The sequence below is a fragment of the Diadema antillarum genome, unplaced genomic scaffold (assembly GCF_040938485.1).
Source record: "Diadema antillarum isolate AM-2024a unplaced genomic scaffold, OU_Dant_1.0 seq00000183_RagTag, whole genome shotgun sequence".
Lineage (NCBI taxonomy): Eukaryota > Metazoa > Echinodermata > Echinoidea > Diadematoida > Diadematidae > Diadema > Diadema antillarum.
This window is the reverse complement of record NW_027271250.1, coordinates 665,582-683,314: the sequence shown is the minus strand read 5'-3', so window position 1 is coordinate 683,314 and position 17,733 is coordinate 665,582. Positions and strand designations below refer to the sequence as shown.

Sequence of the window (17,733 nt, the reverse complement as noted above, 5' to 3'; positions counted from 1 at the left end):
ATAATAGCCATTTGGTCTATTTTTGGTCCAACACCAATTTATATCATCAAATACCGATTTGGTCTATCATGAGTTGGTCTAATTCCATTTCGTCTCATCATCAAATGGTCTAAAATAAAACCAAATTTGTCCAATATAAATTTGGTGTACACATCATTAATTTTGGTCCATTGCCCAGTTGGTCTAGCCTCTGTCTATCATAATTTAGTCTACACCCATTTAGTCTAATAACCATTGATCTTATTGTCATTTGGTATAACAGCCAGCCTCCTGGTCTAATCAGGTACCATTTGGTCCAATCATCGTTTCGTCTATATGACCAACTGGGCTATTTTTTTATTTTATTTTTTTTTTTTTTTGGGGTGGCCTTTTTCTACGACTATGGACTACCCTCTGACCCTGCATTGAGGGAAAAAACAGATGTTCATACACATGAAATAAGATTAGGGTAAAGTTTAGGGTCCCTCGCCCCTCCCCCATGGTGCCAGGCCAGCACCCCCAGCAGCTGGACTATATATAGATAAGCCACTAATTATCCACATGATCCATGCCCTGTAATGTAAAACAGAAACGGATATTAGACCAAATGGATATTGGACCAAATGAACATTGGACAAACTAAATATCAGATCCGGACGATAGCCTCTTTGAAATGGTTGTTTGAAGTTTAAATATAAATTAAAAACTCGTCTTTTAATAGTACATGAGAAAAAGTACCAACGCACCCTTTCCGCACAAGCCGCTCATCTGCACAGTTTAATGACTCTATATCTCCCTCCTACGTTTTTAAGACAAAACCTATCTAATGCCATATGTCACTTCCAGTGACTGTGAACAAATATAATCTGAAAAGTGTGCACAAAGTTTTTGGTAATGAATCATTTCATTGTAAACAAAGAAAAAATGAAAAAGCATGATATTTATTAGTAACTGGGTTACTATGAGGCTGTGACAGATATATCAGGCTTTCGATTATTTTTAATATGTGCACTGACAATATATGATATATAAGAGTCAAACTATTTCAACACTCCAAGGGATACACTGTAGCACTTCTGTAGCATTACGTTCTGCAAGATTCTGATGAAAAACGTGTAATATCATTGACATAAGCCTATTTATCAAACCAATGCTGCTACCAGTGCAGTGCCCCTTTGTCAATGGAGACAATCGCATAAAAAATGTTGCTCTTTCACTCACCGGCGGGACACCAAACATGCTGTAACCGGAGGGAGACATTGGGCTCTGACTTGGAGAGGGGGAACTTGCAGTTATTGTAAATGCTGGTCCGTAGGGAGCCCTAGAGCCATTAGCAACTCCATTAGCGGTACCTTGTAGATTCAAAGGTGCTGGAGGCTGCGAGTGGTGATGTACCCCACCCACCACTGGTGCTGCATCTGGTGATGTGTGTTGCACCGTCTGTGCTATTGGTGTTGTGGGTGTCATGGGAGATTCTGGGGGACCCGCAGTGGGTGTCAGTGTTGGTGTGGGTGACACTGGAGTTGTACCTTCCTCAACCTCTCCACTGGTGGGTGGAGGTGCAGGGAAGTCTGCAGGAGGGGGAGGCAATGGCATGTCATTGTCCATGGGGGGAGGAGGTGGTAGCGGCTCTTCATCTCCACCAAAACCTTCTGTTGGTGGTGGCGGTGGTGGCAAATCACTGTTATCTGGTATCTTGGTACTTGGAGCTGGTGCTGGTGCTGGTGCTGGTGCAGCTGACTTTGAGGGGCCTTTGGCATTGGAATCATCAATTTTCTTTTGAAGGTCAAGCTCCATCTGACAGAGGTCCCCAAGGAGAGCATCAAGGTCCACATCTTGATCCTCTGAAATGATAAGAAAGACCAGAAAGATATTTCCTTTAGTTGCACAACATGGTCCAGAAATTACTTCTTATTACTCTATATCAACAAAATGTTATTGTTTCATACTTGCAACAAAACAAGAGTGCACAACCACAACAAGACACATCAAACCTGATTGTGATCACAAAGGTTTGTAAAGAAAAGCATTTTTATATGCTAAATAATCCCCTGATAGATATGACATGAAATTTACTGCAAGGGCATTATTCACATAAATTGAAGTCAAGAAACACACTGATAGGGAAATACACTGTACATTCCTCTCTGACTGATCAACAAGGATGTATGATACAAAAATGATGACACACACATAACATTTAGATAGACAAAACACACTGAATATTTAAATACTGACACATTATAACCCTTCAGTCAACCAATCAGACACATGCCACAAAGGACAAAGCATCTGACTTACACTATATTACCTTTAAGCTAGTTTATATGATAATTATGTGCTGCAATGCTGAGAGGGGACTAGCACCCATTCTTCTGTCAAATACAAGGTATGGCCCACTCATTTCAATGCTTCCTCATTGCTTTCTATATGCCATTTGAGGTGCAGAACTTTTATATTCATGCACATTAAGAGTTAATGCTTGCAATTAATCATTATGACAATAAGGTGACTCTAAATAATCAATATGTGGGAATTATGTTTATACACTCTGCTATGACTGAACTTTGCTGGGGGACACAAGGAAACATTCAGGGATGTATCTGATACTGATGATTACATTCCCTAAACAGGAAATAACACGGGACATAAAATTTGCAGGGCATTTTCTCAGAAATCTGAATGCAATATGATATTAGCCACAACAGCAGCATAAGCATCATAAAGAAAATGAAATGGGTTTGCAGTGTAGGTGGTAATACATCATTAGTTTAAGCATGATGGGGAAAATGTACTTCACATTCCACTGTCTTTTGTGCCTTGAAAAAAAACCACAATAATAGCCTTGCTGTATTTTAATTGCTCTTAAAGTTTGTCATTAGGTAACTTTCTATTTGACTGGACTTTGTCCCAAATCAGGATATCAATTCACTGCATTTGTTAGTGCAACATATTCATGTTTGCAAAAGTTATAGATATGAGCAACATCATGAAAAAGTGCTTAAAAAGATTATTCATCAATTATCATTTATTATAAAAAAAGCTAATTTTCACTCAATATGGATCTGGGGGTGTTTCATTAAGTTAGTCAGCGCTGACAAGTTGTCAGTCTCTGACAATCACCATGGTAACAGTCAGTGACCAGAGCATCTCAGCCAATCAAAACCAAGGATTTTGCTGAAATTGTCAGTGACTGACAACTTTGTCAGCGCTGACTAAATTGATGAAACACCCCCAGGTCTCATACATTATACACAAGAAGGAAACAAAAACTAAAATCATGATGATTTCTTCACATCAAAGTTTGTGGCTTGGTAAGCTAAGAGTTACATTTCCTTGAATCTTGTTAATAGTAAGAATAAATTAACACATCTCTAGCTGCCATTCATGTGCAAACACACCACATGAACTCAGATAAACTCCCTCGCTAAAAACGTGAGCCAGGTTCATGTTCATGTAATTTAGTGGCTGGTACAATCAACCTGCCTTCCTAATTTGATTAGCCTCTGTGAGGTGATCGTGTCTACCAGCGTGGTGACCTGCCTGTGGCTTGGAGAGAAGAACGCTAAGGAGGACTTCCTGACAGGAACAGAAGTTTAACAGGACACATGCAGAGGAACTTTCAAGAAGAAACACAATCTGAAGGTTGGAAAGGAAGACTACCTTGTACTAATAAAGTAATTCTTGTCCACACCATGGCAAATTCGCTTGCTGCCAAGTATTATCAATGTCAACTGTCAAGCACAGAAGCAGGAGTTCCTTGACAGAAAAGCCTGTTTTACATTCTCCATTAACCTTTCATCATTTTTTTTTTACTTTCTATATTGTATCATGGCAGGTGAAATAATGACATAATCGCAAAGGAGATATCACTCTACTGTGATCTAAAATTGACAGTGAGCTGGTACTGAGTTCAGCTGCAATGAAATTGATCCACATCAATAGATGCTGTGCATTTGTGAGCAGATTACCAAACTATTTGTGTTTTGTTGTAGAAATGTCGCTTATAATACAAAATGTGCACAAGCATAATGACCTTCATGTATTGCAGTATCAAAGTATTAAGGCTTAATTTTCACTTTGCAATAACTACTTGGATGGTGGGATGACAGTGGATTAGAACTCCTTATTATAGAACCATACCAGCTATTAGACACAATACTGGTAGCACTGAAGAGGGACTTTGAATCACCAGAACAGATACTTAATAATGTATGCCTTATGGGACAATATGGGACAGATTTAGGACAGTTACATACTAGCATCCAATTGGGGGGTGGAATCCATGAACTGGCATGCTATGAATAAGGATTACCACTGAGTCTTGATAGAACGATGAGTATGCATAATCTTGGTAAGATATCATGGGATTCAGCTATAAAATTCTCTTCGAATAGTCATTATAAAAGGAAAAATTTTGAACATTTTGAGAAAGAAGAACCACGAGCACTGGATGATAAAAATCACAGAGTTTATTGCCCCAGGAAAATAACCACTCTCTTTGCAAGTCCACTCCAGCTTTTAATGGCAGAACCTGGAGATTTGATGGAGTGAGGAAAGCATCAATCAGCAGTGATGCATGAGCAAGAAATTGTCTGTGGCTACCTATTTGGGAAGTATCGCTAGTGAGGGAAGCAATGGAGGGAGCCCTCACGCTAATTACCACAAACCATGACAAGTCCGTTGACAGCTGGAGATGCGGTGATGGCGAGCGGTGACATAACTTGCCATTTCCTCCCAGATTGAGATCAATGTAAGACAGAGTTCCAAGGAGACGGAGGAAGTGAGAGTGATCGCACAATCTGCTGTGCAGATCGCCTCATCGATCTCGTCTAACTGTCTTTACCCAACTTCCCTCCGTTCACGTGGCAACCCTTCCCAGACAATGTGCTGTCCTTGATGCCTCTGTATTGTCTTGTTAATTGAACAATACTTCGCAATAATTTACATCTAGCTTTGTTCTTATTTCACGATTCTTAATTCATGATTCAGTGGATCATTACGGAAGATATGAGAGAAGTTTTGAGGACAAAAGGTTTTTTTTCCAAGTGTCCACTGTCACTTTTGCATTGTCCTATTTCATCCTGCAGCATCTATCCATCTTAACCTTATCTGTACACACATGCTTAAGAATTCTTTCTGCAAAAGTAAAGTATAAGCTTGGCTGAAATATTCCATTTTTGATAGTGAAGATGAACAAAACTAAACCAAAGGAGTGCGGTTAAGCACAAAAGTACAAGCTAATCCACTCACAAAAGATGTGACAAAAAGAGAATTCTTGCAATCCATTAGTACCTCCCAGCTTTCAGAATTTTTGCTTACCTACTGATCGTTAATTTACTAATGCAACATGGCACCTGGTGGTTAGAGTTTGAAATGGATTTCTTCCGTCAAATTAGCTGCCAAGTTGCCTGCCAAGTCAGCTACTGTAATGCTGGTTGAGTAAAATATGCTATGTGATGCTGAATTAGCTTTGAAAATCAGTGAAATACATAAAGCAAACAGCAACAGGCTGATATGGATGGTGCATCATACCTACACTTTCATCATTTGATACCAATTCTCTGTTTTACATTGCTTTAGTCAAAGAAATCTTTGACAGAAAAACAATCCTGCACTTATACATCCAATCTACAACACTACGGTATATTCTCAGTAAAGTTTTACAATGGCTTCTAATTTGTTAGAGTTTAAAACATGCACAGAATGTTATAGATGGGAAATATTCAGAGCTCTTGTATGATGTGTTGCAATTGGGCTGAATATTATAACATACCTCCTTGATAATAAAGAAAGACAATGTCCCACCTCTCTTCAATAACAATATCAAAAAGAAATTACTTCCATAATTCACCTTGTGACATTTAAGAGGAATCAGTACTGCATGGTCAGCTAACCATCCCTTCGCTTTGGTCACCGTCAATGACTTTGCAAACACATCAACAGAGTGTGAAACTTTGAGAATCCACTTGATTACAGTTATAGACGGAAGACTTTCACACTGAAAAGAATTTACTTGTCATCACAGTTCCATACCAAATTATGAAATCCCCATAGACTTAATACACAGGCCACCAGGTTCCCGTAGTATACGGGTTAAACATGTTTGATAAAGTGTTATGTGTTAATAATGAGTGTGCACTTATGACAATGAGTCTCTAACTGTTTACTGCTAACGAAATTTCATATCTCAGCTTTGGCAGAAACTCCATAGCCAGTCAAACATGCAACTTTCACTGGGCTAACATATAGGAGAACCATGCATGTACATACAGTACAGCATGTTTACATGGAAATTTTTCCATAAATTGAAAGCTCTCTTAATAAATCTGGAATGGAAGACTGAAGATCATTATATACTTTGCATCAGAGATTCTCACATTCAGTGACTTACTGACTGCATATGTATCACAGGGGAATTCTAGATCAGTTTAAAGCTAGTCTGATAATAAGGAGTCAAATAAATTAGCACAACCGTGAAAATTTGATTGAAAATTAATAAAAATTAGGGAACTTATGAAATTGAAAAGTTTCACTATTTTTGCACAAAAAAACCTCTTGAATAGTCAATGTGAATGATATGCAAACGAGTCAGTTAGTAATGTCATCACTTCACAACTTATCATATAGTTTGCACACAAATTTGGAAATTTCCTAGTTTTGTTTGTGTGTGTGTGTGTGTGTGTGTGCAAAGATACAGACCATGTAAGCCTGTACAGTACATCTCGAACATTCTACAACCATGTAGAAAACTCTTGTACTGGTAATATAACAGCAGGAGACTCGTAAGAATATCATAAGTTACTGTGTCAATAGTGGCACACAAAAAGTTCATGTCATGGTGGTCGCCAATAATTTGATTTAAATACATATAAAAGACAGGACATTTATACTGAGCAGTTTTGCCAGCTGAGATGCGAGTGAATTATCCCTGTTGTACAATGTCTGCCTGGCCAATGCACTTTGGTTTCTGTACTCATATGTAAATATCAAAGAAGGCAGCAGTGTGACAAACTACATTAGTCACAGAACTATCAGTGTTGATTCACATCAATGTAATGGGTTCTGACTGCTTCAGTGAATTCATCCACAAGGCTTTGTGACAGAGATGCTACTGATCACACAGCTACCAACATGGAAGTGAAACCCAAGGAACAAGGAAACTGATGAGGAAACATGACTCAGGTCACTTTTTATAAGACATTGTGAAGACTATAAACATCTCACTCACTGAAAACAAGAAGTACAAGATTTCAGGTGTGATTATACATGTAAATGCTCTAATTCATCACTGTCTATGCACATACCTTGGAAAGTCATTTTTTTCTTATTTAAGTTTTATTGAAAAATTATACAGAATCACACTATTTACAACAATTAACTTGATTAGAATAACACAATCACTGAACAATGTAGGGGAATTGTAAAAAAGAACAAAAAAAGGCAGAACATTAAGTTGGAAAGTTATTTGCTAAACTTCAGTGTATTCATAGAGCTTAAGCCTCAGTCACGACCCACGTATGTGTTTATAGTCCATAAGTTTTTGGCGGAGACCACGGCATTCACATTTTTCTGAAAAAACGTGGGGAGGGAGTGGCAAGACCACGGAGGGAGTACGTCAACCCGAACTTATTGTGAGTCTGTAGCCTAAATGCAGTGAAAGTTCTTCAAGTCCTAAAAGTGCTATGGCGTGTCTGCATGCTCCAAAATCTGTACTGAGGCGGTACTTACTATGTACGGATCCTCAAATTTTGCCAACGTTTCTGCAAGTAGACAGCACACACTTGCAAGTACGGCGGGTTGTGACCGAGGCTTACATGACATTGTGTTTGGAAGTATCTTAACCTCAAGCATCTTTTAATAAGTTTTTCTTTACCTCCTTTGAAATGTTCATGGGGCAAAAAAAAAAAGTATGGCGGGTTGTGACTGAGGCTTAGGTGACATTGTGTTCGGAAGTATCTTAACCTCAAGCATTTTTTAAAAAGTTTTTGTTTACCTCCTTTTAAATGTTCATGGGGCAACTATTTGTAAATATTGGCATTAATCATCTGCAATAACTGCATGTGGGAATTTTGTGCAGAGCAATCTTGCTTTAATACCGGGATTACCTGGTACATAGTGCTGCACATTGTAGGTACTTGGTTAATGTCATAAAATAGCAAGCAATATACTATTACATAAGGAGACTACAGGAACTGATAAATACAAGTCCTGGCGGAGCGTTTTCAAAAGTGTGGGGGGGGGGGCACTTCTGCGTTTCATGAGCTAACAAGCAAAAAAAAAAAAAGTTCCTTAGCTCATCCCTCCCTTCCACTTCCGGGTTTCTTCAGCTGACAAGTAAAAAAAAAAAAAAGGTCTTCAGCTTATCTTTCTCCTTCCACTTCCGAGTTTCTTTACCTGAAGGGTCTTCAGCGGAAAAAAAAAATAACCTTACTGTGCTCACACTTCAAGATCTAGCTATCTATTTCTTTTTAGTGCCACTTTACGTACTTCCAGGTTAAAAAAAGTGTGGGAGGGGGGCCCAAAGTGATAACACCTTAGGTATTCCTTTGTATGGTGCGCAAAAAGTGGGAGGGGGGGGGGGGGGGCAAGACCCCCCGCCCGGTTCCACCGGCCATGCAAGTGTATATCCATCTGCATCTTTCAAGCCACAGCATACTTTGTATCACCATGTTGCAGCATACCAACAAAAGACACTAAGTACTAAAAGCGGTTTTGGCACCAAAATCATGGCAATAAGGAAATAGATAAGACCATTATGGGTTCTGTGGATGGAGTAGTTTGATAGCTATATACAAGGCAGTTCATTTACGACCAAATTTAGAAATGAAAACATAATACCATTCTAATTTTGGCTTTCTCTGGATGTTACAACAGACCTGCATTTGGGGTGAACAAGTAGTGACCATCAAACACAAGGTAAAGCCTACACAACCTTCCGCACTGGCCACTGAACACAGCACAAGTTCTGAACGCGTTCTCATTGCAACCAGTCTGGCCTTCATTTGTGTGGTATTTAAACTTATGTGCCTTGTTTTTAAAGCAGACTACTGTAAAATGAGGAATGTTCGTGTGCATTTTCATTTCGCGAATTTCGCAAGTGCCAACATTCGCGAAAATAAAATGCAAGTGAAAGTTCTTGCCTACACAATATGCATTGGATTCCAGTGGCAATTCATGAGAATTTCATGCTGCGAGAAAGGCCGTCGGCTCTAATTCACAAAATTTTCATGCCGCAAATATATCTTGTTTTACAGTATGCTTCACACGGACATTTCGCAATTGAAATATTGCATGCACTAATATGTATATGATTGAACTGCACTTTTTCACTCGTGGTCCAGAACCACAAAACTTGTACAAAGTACTTGGTGGTTTTAAGATGAATGCCCGCTTTATATTCTTATTTTTTATTTTCAGCAGTACTAGTAACAGTACACAGTACGGGTGGACCCCAGACTTTACTGACGTCGTTACTTCTACTTTTGTTCATCCTTACTTTCATAAAGAGGTAGACAAAAAAGCTTCCAGGCACAAATTTAACTTACATACACACTGTGTTTAAATCTGATGAGACCAAAAATCAAGCTTGGTCTCCCACACCTGTTATAAGGCACAGCTGCACAGCTTCACATGCAGTGTGTGCATTTGAGGCATACATTTTTTCCCCCCATAGAAGTGGCTGAAAGATCACCATGAATTCTGCCACTAAAAACACGATTGGGAGGTCAATTCATACACACGACTGTTTCCTCCTCCATTTGGGAGAATCGTCACTGAAAAACATCTCCAGAGTGTCAGTTGAACTGCACAACTGCTATTATGCTCTGTAATTCTAGTTTGCGTATACATGGCCAAAATGCATCATTATAACGATTTTGTGATGTACCACTAGAATCATCATCCAAATGACGCTTTCTAAACCCATGTGAAAAGGGTCTCTGTCATCACCCTCACTTCTCGTCTTGAAACGCAGGGAACTTTCGCATACTAAAATCATTTACTTCCTTGTTTTCTAGTATTTTACACAAATATGTGCATGTTATGTGTGGGAGAAGTGTATGAGAGCAATGGGATGCTCACATTTATGAACCAAAGAAACACACTGATAACCATTATTTCTTTTTTTTTTCATAATTGCCCCAACTGAATAACTATTGGATAAAACAAACAAATTAGTGCATGCACACAAATATGAAAAGAAAAACAGCCAAATCTATTAGCACCTTATAACCAAAGCTCAGCTTGTGAAAATAAATTGCCATATCCCACCCCTTCTGTAATAAAAACATTTGCATTTTTCACTGTAAATGGAGGTGGTACTGGACTACGAGGAAGTTAAGAAAATCTTTGCTGCTGTTATTACAAAGCAATATGAGATCCCAGTCACTGACAAACTGTAAAATATCATAAAAATAGGAAATTGACTGTACATGCTAAATATTTGTCACACATAACCAGATTTAGGAATTTCTTTGAGATTTAGATTTGTTAAGTACTACATAGTTGCATTAGCTCTACTCTTTTCTAGCCACTGTTATGAAAATCACATACTGTAAAGCAAGACATTTTTGCACCACAAAATTTTCACAAATTGGAGCTGGTAGCCTTTTTGTGGCATATATTTTTGTAAATTGCCACTGGCATTCAATGAATACAGTGCAGACAAGAACTTTCATGTGCATTTTATTTTCGCAAATCTTCGCTCTTGCAAAATTTGCAAATGCATGCTAGCAATTCTGGTTTTACAGTATATGACTCACATGAGTTTTCCTTGTCATTCACAGATTGTCCATTACATCTCCATTTCAAGAGCGAAATGACCATTAAAAAATCACTACATCATCCTGATTCCTTCTATGGGTGTTCATACTCTCAAGGACACAGATGCAGAAATGCCAAAGTAAACAAAACGCAGTAACAGCAAATTAGACATACCATATGACCAGCTTGGGGAAAACAGACAGCTCTCTATACGAAACATTGTTCTGCAGGAGCTATACGACAGTGAGAACTGGACACATCCACTGATATCCACCTTGGTATCTGATCTGAAAAAGCTACCCAGAGTACTAGTAATAAGTCTTCAACAGGATAACTGCAAGTTCATCAGCAATTACAGCAAGTTGAGCCACACCTTCTACTCTCGGATTTGAAGCAGAATGAAAACTATTTGTTGCCCCCAACACAGGTTGATTCATGGCTTGGCTCTACATTATATGACTTTGATTTTAAAGGTGGTAATGATCTCTTACAAACCCTCACTGTTCCTCGCAAAACTCACCTGCAGATAGCCACTAGATTGCTCACCAATCACGACCTGCCACTATAAGCATAAAATATTCATTCCGGTGTAGTAATGATAAAACGCAGTTATCTGTTGTGCTTAATATATCTTCAAATATCTCAAGAAAAGAGAAAATGGAAGTCCTACATTTCATATGTTTTTATCCAGTGAATTACTAATCATCTTTTTGCTAAAGATCCTCCCCCCCCAAAAAAAAAAACCAAACCAAACCAAAACAAAACAAAACAAAACAAAAAAATGCCAAAAATATTATAAACCACACACTTTACCAACAACAGGAACACAGTGTTGCCTTAAATGTATACACAAATGATCAAGTAACAAACCTCAGATTGACTTTTATTACACCTCAATAAATCAAGATGCCTGACTCTTTTCTCAACCTTGCCTAACTTTACAACTCTCTGGGTATGATAGATTGGTATAGAGCTAACATTTACAATCACAGTTACTAAGTATCAAGTCATCAAAGGCCCAAATGATATACAAGAGACTTGTCATGTCAAACTGGGCAGCTTACATTGCAGTCCTGTATACATGACAGATGTATCTTCACAGACATGGTCCAGTATTTTCTTAAATCACATATAAACACACACACACACACACGCACACCACAAACTTGTCACATTGGAGGGCAATTGGGTATATATTGCTTTTTCCTCTTCTCTTCTTCAGATTATAATGTTATGAGCTATGAGCTATGAAGTCATATTTCCTGTTTTCTGTGATATCTTTGACAACACCTACAAAATAATGTTTGTATGTAACCTGACCATATTCTGACAGTGTTTGTGATGGTGCACTGTCCTACATGTTTAATCATTCACACTACTTAAAGGCATAATTTACCATTGGCAGATGAAACAAAAACCCAGCATTGGTGCCTTAAAATAGTTCTAAAATGTGAGTCAGGGATAAGAACAACCACTGTAAAAATGATTCTGTATAATCGATGTTAAGTGTTGTTAAATACACTAAATGTGAACAATAGTTATAATAAGAATGCTTCCAGACTAAACAGTCTACAGTTACGGTTTATTGAGAAAAACATTGATATTTCCCTATATTTTAGGCTTTTCTGTGAAAATTTTACACGGTAGGATGTTTTGTGACACAACAGACCTAAACCATCAAATGTGATATCTTATACATTTTTTGAAATCACTGTTCCCAAAGGTAAACAGTGCCTTTAATGTCTTTAACTCAGCAAAGGCAATGATAAGGGTTGTGAGGTTTTATCAACAAAAAATTATATCTAAAATGTTCAAACAACAAATAAAGTATAGATTGAATAATGATTCTTCTGCATCCACCTACTCTGAAACACTTGACAACAGACATAAAGTTGGCACACAATTTGATGCACACATCTAACAGGGGTGGATCCAGGAATTCCCTAAAGAGGGGGTGCAAAAATATTTCTGGTGCCACTTCCGAGATTCATTTCATTTTTTTCCTTTTATTTCCTTTGTTTTACGAAAAAATAAAGAGGCCCCCCTGGATCTGCCACTGTTTAAGGGAAGGTGCCTCCCAAGCATATCCATTGAACACCATAATACAAACATACAGGTCAGTTTGCTTGTTGCCTTTGTATCATGCTTTTCTTCTTCACTTGTTGTGAGAGAAATGTGAAGACGTCTCATGGGTGTATGTCTGTCATCCTAGATAGCTATCATTCAATATTAAAGTCATGGTGTAATTAAATTACAAAGCTGACTGTATGATTTCATTCTATTGTCTATCTCCTATCAACAAAACATGTTAAGGTGCAATATATATACATATATTATTAGTGCCTTTCCCTAGTTAAATAGTCTTTCAACACAATCTGTGTGTCACATGATCCATCTTTCCTTCAATACTTCGAACCAGGATACAGACAGAGGAACAGCTCTCGGAAGAAGTTTAAAGAGTCATAGTCATGTTATGATATAAGATTGCACATTTAATGACAGTGATTACACTGTTACACTCAGCAAACTGTGAGTGGTTAGTCTACTTGAGGAACTTCAATGAGGAGTGGAAACTGTTTCATTGTGGGTTGATGGTAATAAGAGGCAAAGTAAATGTTAAGAGGGAGATACACAGGAAGACATACAGGCAGAAACTTGCAATGAAGATTAGAAATTAAATACAAACAAATAATAACACTTTGCAAAAGTCTGTGGACTTCTGCTTCTTTGTATGACACTGACAAACAGAACACTTCACAGCAGTGGTGTTACAATTTTGAACGTCGAGAGCAAACCAGGAAAGTTATGAATACACAGAGTGGATACTGTAGCAGTGGGTATTTGACTAACATAGGAAAAAACTTTGCTATGCCAGTAAACTTTCACTGAAAATTCATAGAGCCTCATGAAACAGGAGTGGTGTTGTAAGAAGTGCACTCTAAAACCAAACTACAATACAACATTAGAGGACAATCAAAAGTTATGAATTTTTGAAATTTCAGTGCTGCCATCGCTTGACGAGAAAACTCCCACAGCTTATGATGTCATATGCACAGAAAAATATAAAGAAAATTCAACATATTTTCACTTTTCTCGTATGACAAAAGCACACTTGACTTGCCTCTTTCAGATGACAGGGGGATAATATTACCCTCAACATACATCAGTAACAAATCCAGGGATTGTGCACTATTTAAATTTTCTGGAATTCTCTTTGTATTTTCCTTATAATATAACTCTAAGCATGTGACATCATAAACTGTAGTACTAGTAGTAGTCTCCTCATCTAGCATTGACTGCACAGAAACTTAAAAAAACAAGGAAAAGTAGAAATTACGCAGTGCGTAATATATGTCCCCGCCGGAAGTAGCATTTAGTAGCAAAATGTAAAATATAGGTAAAAAGATCAAGGTCAAATGTCAAAGAAGTCAAAGGTCAAAATTCTATGTAGAAGTTTTGAAGCCCTCACCTAGTGCCATCACATAAAGCAAACGGAATCGAAATCGGGTTAGAAATGGCGAAGGAGTAGCATTTTGTAGCCAATGTAAAATATAGGTAAAAAGATCAAGGTCAAATGTCAAAGAAGTCAAAGGTCAAAATTCTATGTAGAAGTTTTGAAGCCCTCACCTAGTGCCATCACATAAAGCAAACGGAATCGAAATCGGGTTAGAAATGGCGAAGGAGTAGCATTTTGTAGCCAATGTACAATGTAGGTAAAAAATCAAGGTCAAAGGTCAAAGAATTCAAAGGTCAAAATTCTGTGTAGAAGTGTTGAAGCCCTCACCTAGTGCCATCACATAATGCAAACAGAATCGAAATCGGGTTAGAAATGGCGAAGGAGTAGCATTTTGTAGCAAAATGTACAATATAGGTCAAAAAATCAATGTCAAAGGTCAAAGAATTCAAAGGTCAAAATTCTGTGTAGAAGTGTTGAAGCCCTCACCTAGTGCCATCACATAAAGCAAACGGAATCGAAATCGGGTTAGAAATGGCGAAGGAGTAGCATTTTGTAGCAAAATGTACAATATAGGTCAAAAAATCAATGTCAAAGGTCAAAGAAGTCAAAGGTCAAAATTCTGTGAAGAAGTTTTGAAGCCCTCACCTAGTGCCATCACATAAAGCAAACGGAATCGAAATCGGTTAGAAATGGCGAAGAAGTAGCATTTTGTAGCAAAATGTACAATACAGGTCAAAAATCAAGGTCAAAGGTCAAAGAAGTCAAAGGTCAAAATTCTGTGTAGAAGTGTTGAAGCCCTCACCTAGTGCCATCACATAAAGCAAACGGAATCGAAATCGGGTTAGAAATGGCGAAGGAGTAGCATTTTGTAGCAAAATGTACAATATAGGTCAAAGGTCAAGGTCAAAGGTCACAACTGAAATTCTGTGTATAAGTTTCAAAGCTCCCATGTAGTGCTATCATATAAAGCAAACAGAATCAAAATTGGCTCATAAATGACAGAGAAGTAGCAAATTGAAGATTTTGATCACACACGGACGCACACACGGACACACGGACACACGGACGGACGGACGGACACACGGACACACACACGTACGGAGCCCGTTTCATAGTCCCCTGCTCGAACTCGTTCGGCGGGGACAAAAATCATAACTTTTGAACAGATTGTGTGATTTTCATTCAATTGCAAACTTGTCCCTTATTAGCAAGTAAGCCACAGCAGGATTGCTGGCAGTTTGCAGACGCATTCAAATACAACATACACCTTGAAAACAAAGGCTGCTCCTAGCATCTAGAAAGCTTGTAAAAGGCTTGTCCAACATAGCAAAATACAAATATAAGTGTAACCAGGATTTCAAGTATTAAACACGACTTGGTAAGTAGGGGTTACCTACAGGCAAAAAATACCAATAAAATGGAATACATTAATGAACCAGCTTATCAAACCTTCAAGGCACAAATTAGTTCATGAATATGCTAATCTCATTTTCGAGAGATGCAACTTCAGAAACCAGCAAATGATTGTCGCAGTTTTCCAATACCTGGGATATATAGCTAACTTGCCACAGCTACGGCACTATTACAAAGCATCAACACACACACACATACACACACGCACACACACACACACACACACACACATAGCCATAGAAAACCAGCTATCATGTGTGGTAAATGTTCTAATGGAACTGATGTTTTATTCATTACATATATACTAAATTTTGCCAGTAATCCAATCATTCTTGGCACTAGTGCTTCGGATGGTCATTCCCTCTTTGCGCAGAGCACCAGTCGTGGAGAATTAGATTAAATCGCCTCCGAAATTACCAGCTTCACAATGTGTGTCAACCCTGATAATGAATACCATTAATGTTTTGCCCAGATTTGCACTTGTCATTGCTAATATATTGCAGGCAGGGGGAGGGAATGGGGGCACATAGCTTTGTGACAGAAATTAAGTGAGGCCTCAAGGCTGAGAGATCGAATTTCATTAAATGGCAGCTATTCATGTCTAGAAGAATGAAGAAAACATCTGGGTAAAAGTCCAATGGAAGAGCCATCTATCCATCCATGTAAATGTTGAAATGAGCTTCCAATTTCATGCTTCAACATAGACTAAAAACCAAGTTTCTCTTCAGCCACTTCTGCCATGACTCCATTCAACGGATAGGTACCAAACTTGTCACAAAGGAAGAAAAAAAAATGAAATTAAAGAGTTGACACTAATCATATCATATTACTGAAAAGAGAAAACTTAATATTTGCACAATCAATCAATTTTCCACACTGGGCATATCTTAGTGAATTTAGTTGTTGGGTTTTTTTTTCCTAATTTAATCATGAGAGTATTTTTGGTAAATGATTTCATATCACCAACACTACTTGTATGAAATCTTATTTGTGGTAGTTCAATGGAGTGCAACATACAGAAAAAAAAATCAAGACTGCCTCATATTTTACATTAACAAAGCATTTCCCACTTGTGGTCTGTGAGGAGTAGTACTAGTAATATGTACGAAGCTGTATAATTGTTTGTGCATAATACATACATGTACATTCTTTTTTATATGAACTACAGTCCTTCACCAGAAATTCATAACAGTGATGATTTACTGACATTCTGCATCATAATTTCCCTTCAGTATCAGTCTGGTTTGGTAAAATTCTAATTAACTTGTTTCATTTCTGCAATATCTATTAGTCATACTGATGACTTTACATTCACAATTCTCTGATTTTGTTTGGAATCTGCATTCTTTATTGTCACACCAACTGACAGAGCAAACATACTAAGAGACACACAAACCTAATACTGTATATTGCCATATATTTCAGTGAGTCTAATTTTTCATGAATTGGGGCTTCCTAACGATATCTCAACTGGTTAAATTCACGATCGTGGAGAACAGTAATGGATGGAAAAATGTATGCTTGCAAGTCACATTCATGTCGGGATGAGAGTCAATATTTTCATGTGTCTTTAAATTCATGAATAGCATTGGACTCACAAAATTTGCAAAATCAACAACTTGGGGTATACAGTAATTTATACTTCTTTTTGGTAATCACGGAATTGTAGCAGCTCATAACGAATAGTGATTTTACAAGCAGAGTATGAGCAGAAACATTATCACATTGTAGAATGGGCACTCCGTATCTTTAGGAGTGCAGCTTTCCTGAGGCTACGTGAATATGATCTTTTCATCTCAACTGCTTTATTAGGATGTGAGTGATTTAATCAAAAGTATGTAAAAAGGGTGTTAGTCATATAATACATTTTGGAGCATCCTGATAGAACATCTTAGAAATGATTCAGCATATTGGAGCTGATAATCATGACAGGACTCCCACACATCATCAGCAAAGTAGGAAATTTGAGTCAGAGCCAAGACTGGCAAAACTCACCAAAACTTATCTCATAATCTATGTATAGATGTACATTGCCTGGACAGGATGCTCATCACTGCTTTCTGCCCAAAGCCACATGAATGGACTGGTCTTTGTATGGACTTAAGACTCAGTTTAGATAG

The 17,733-nt window shown here is 37.9% G+C and overlaps 1 protein-coding gene across 1 annotated transcript in view; it reads right to left on the bottom strand.

Moving 5' to 3' along the window:
* LOC139728552 (uncharacterized) overlaps positions 1-17,733 on the bottom strand; it is a 136,831-nt gene that overhangs the window by 16,901 nt on the left and 102,197 nt on the right. The window contains exon 4 of the mRNA XM_071639489.1: positions 1,201-1,823. Coding sequence (XP_071495590.1) covers positions 1,201-1,823 — 623 coding nt within the window. The remainder of the gene's footprint in view (positions 1-1,200; positions 1,824-17,733) is intronic.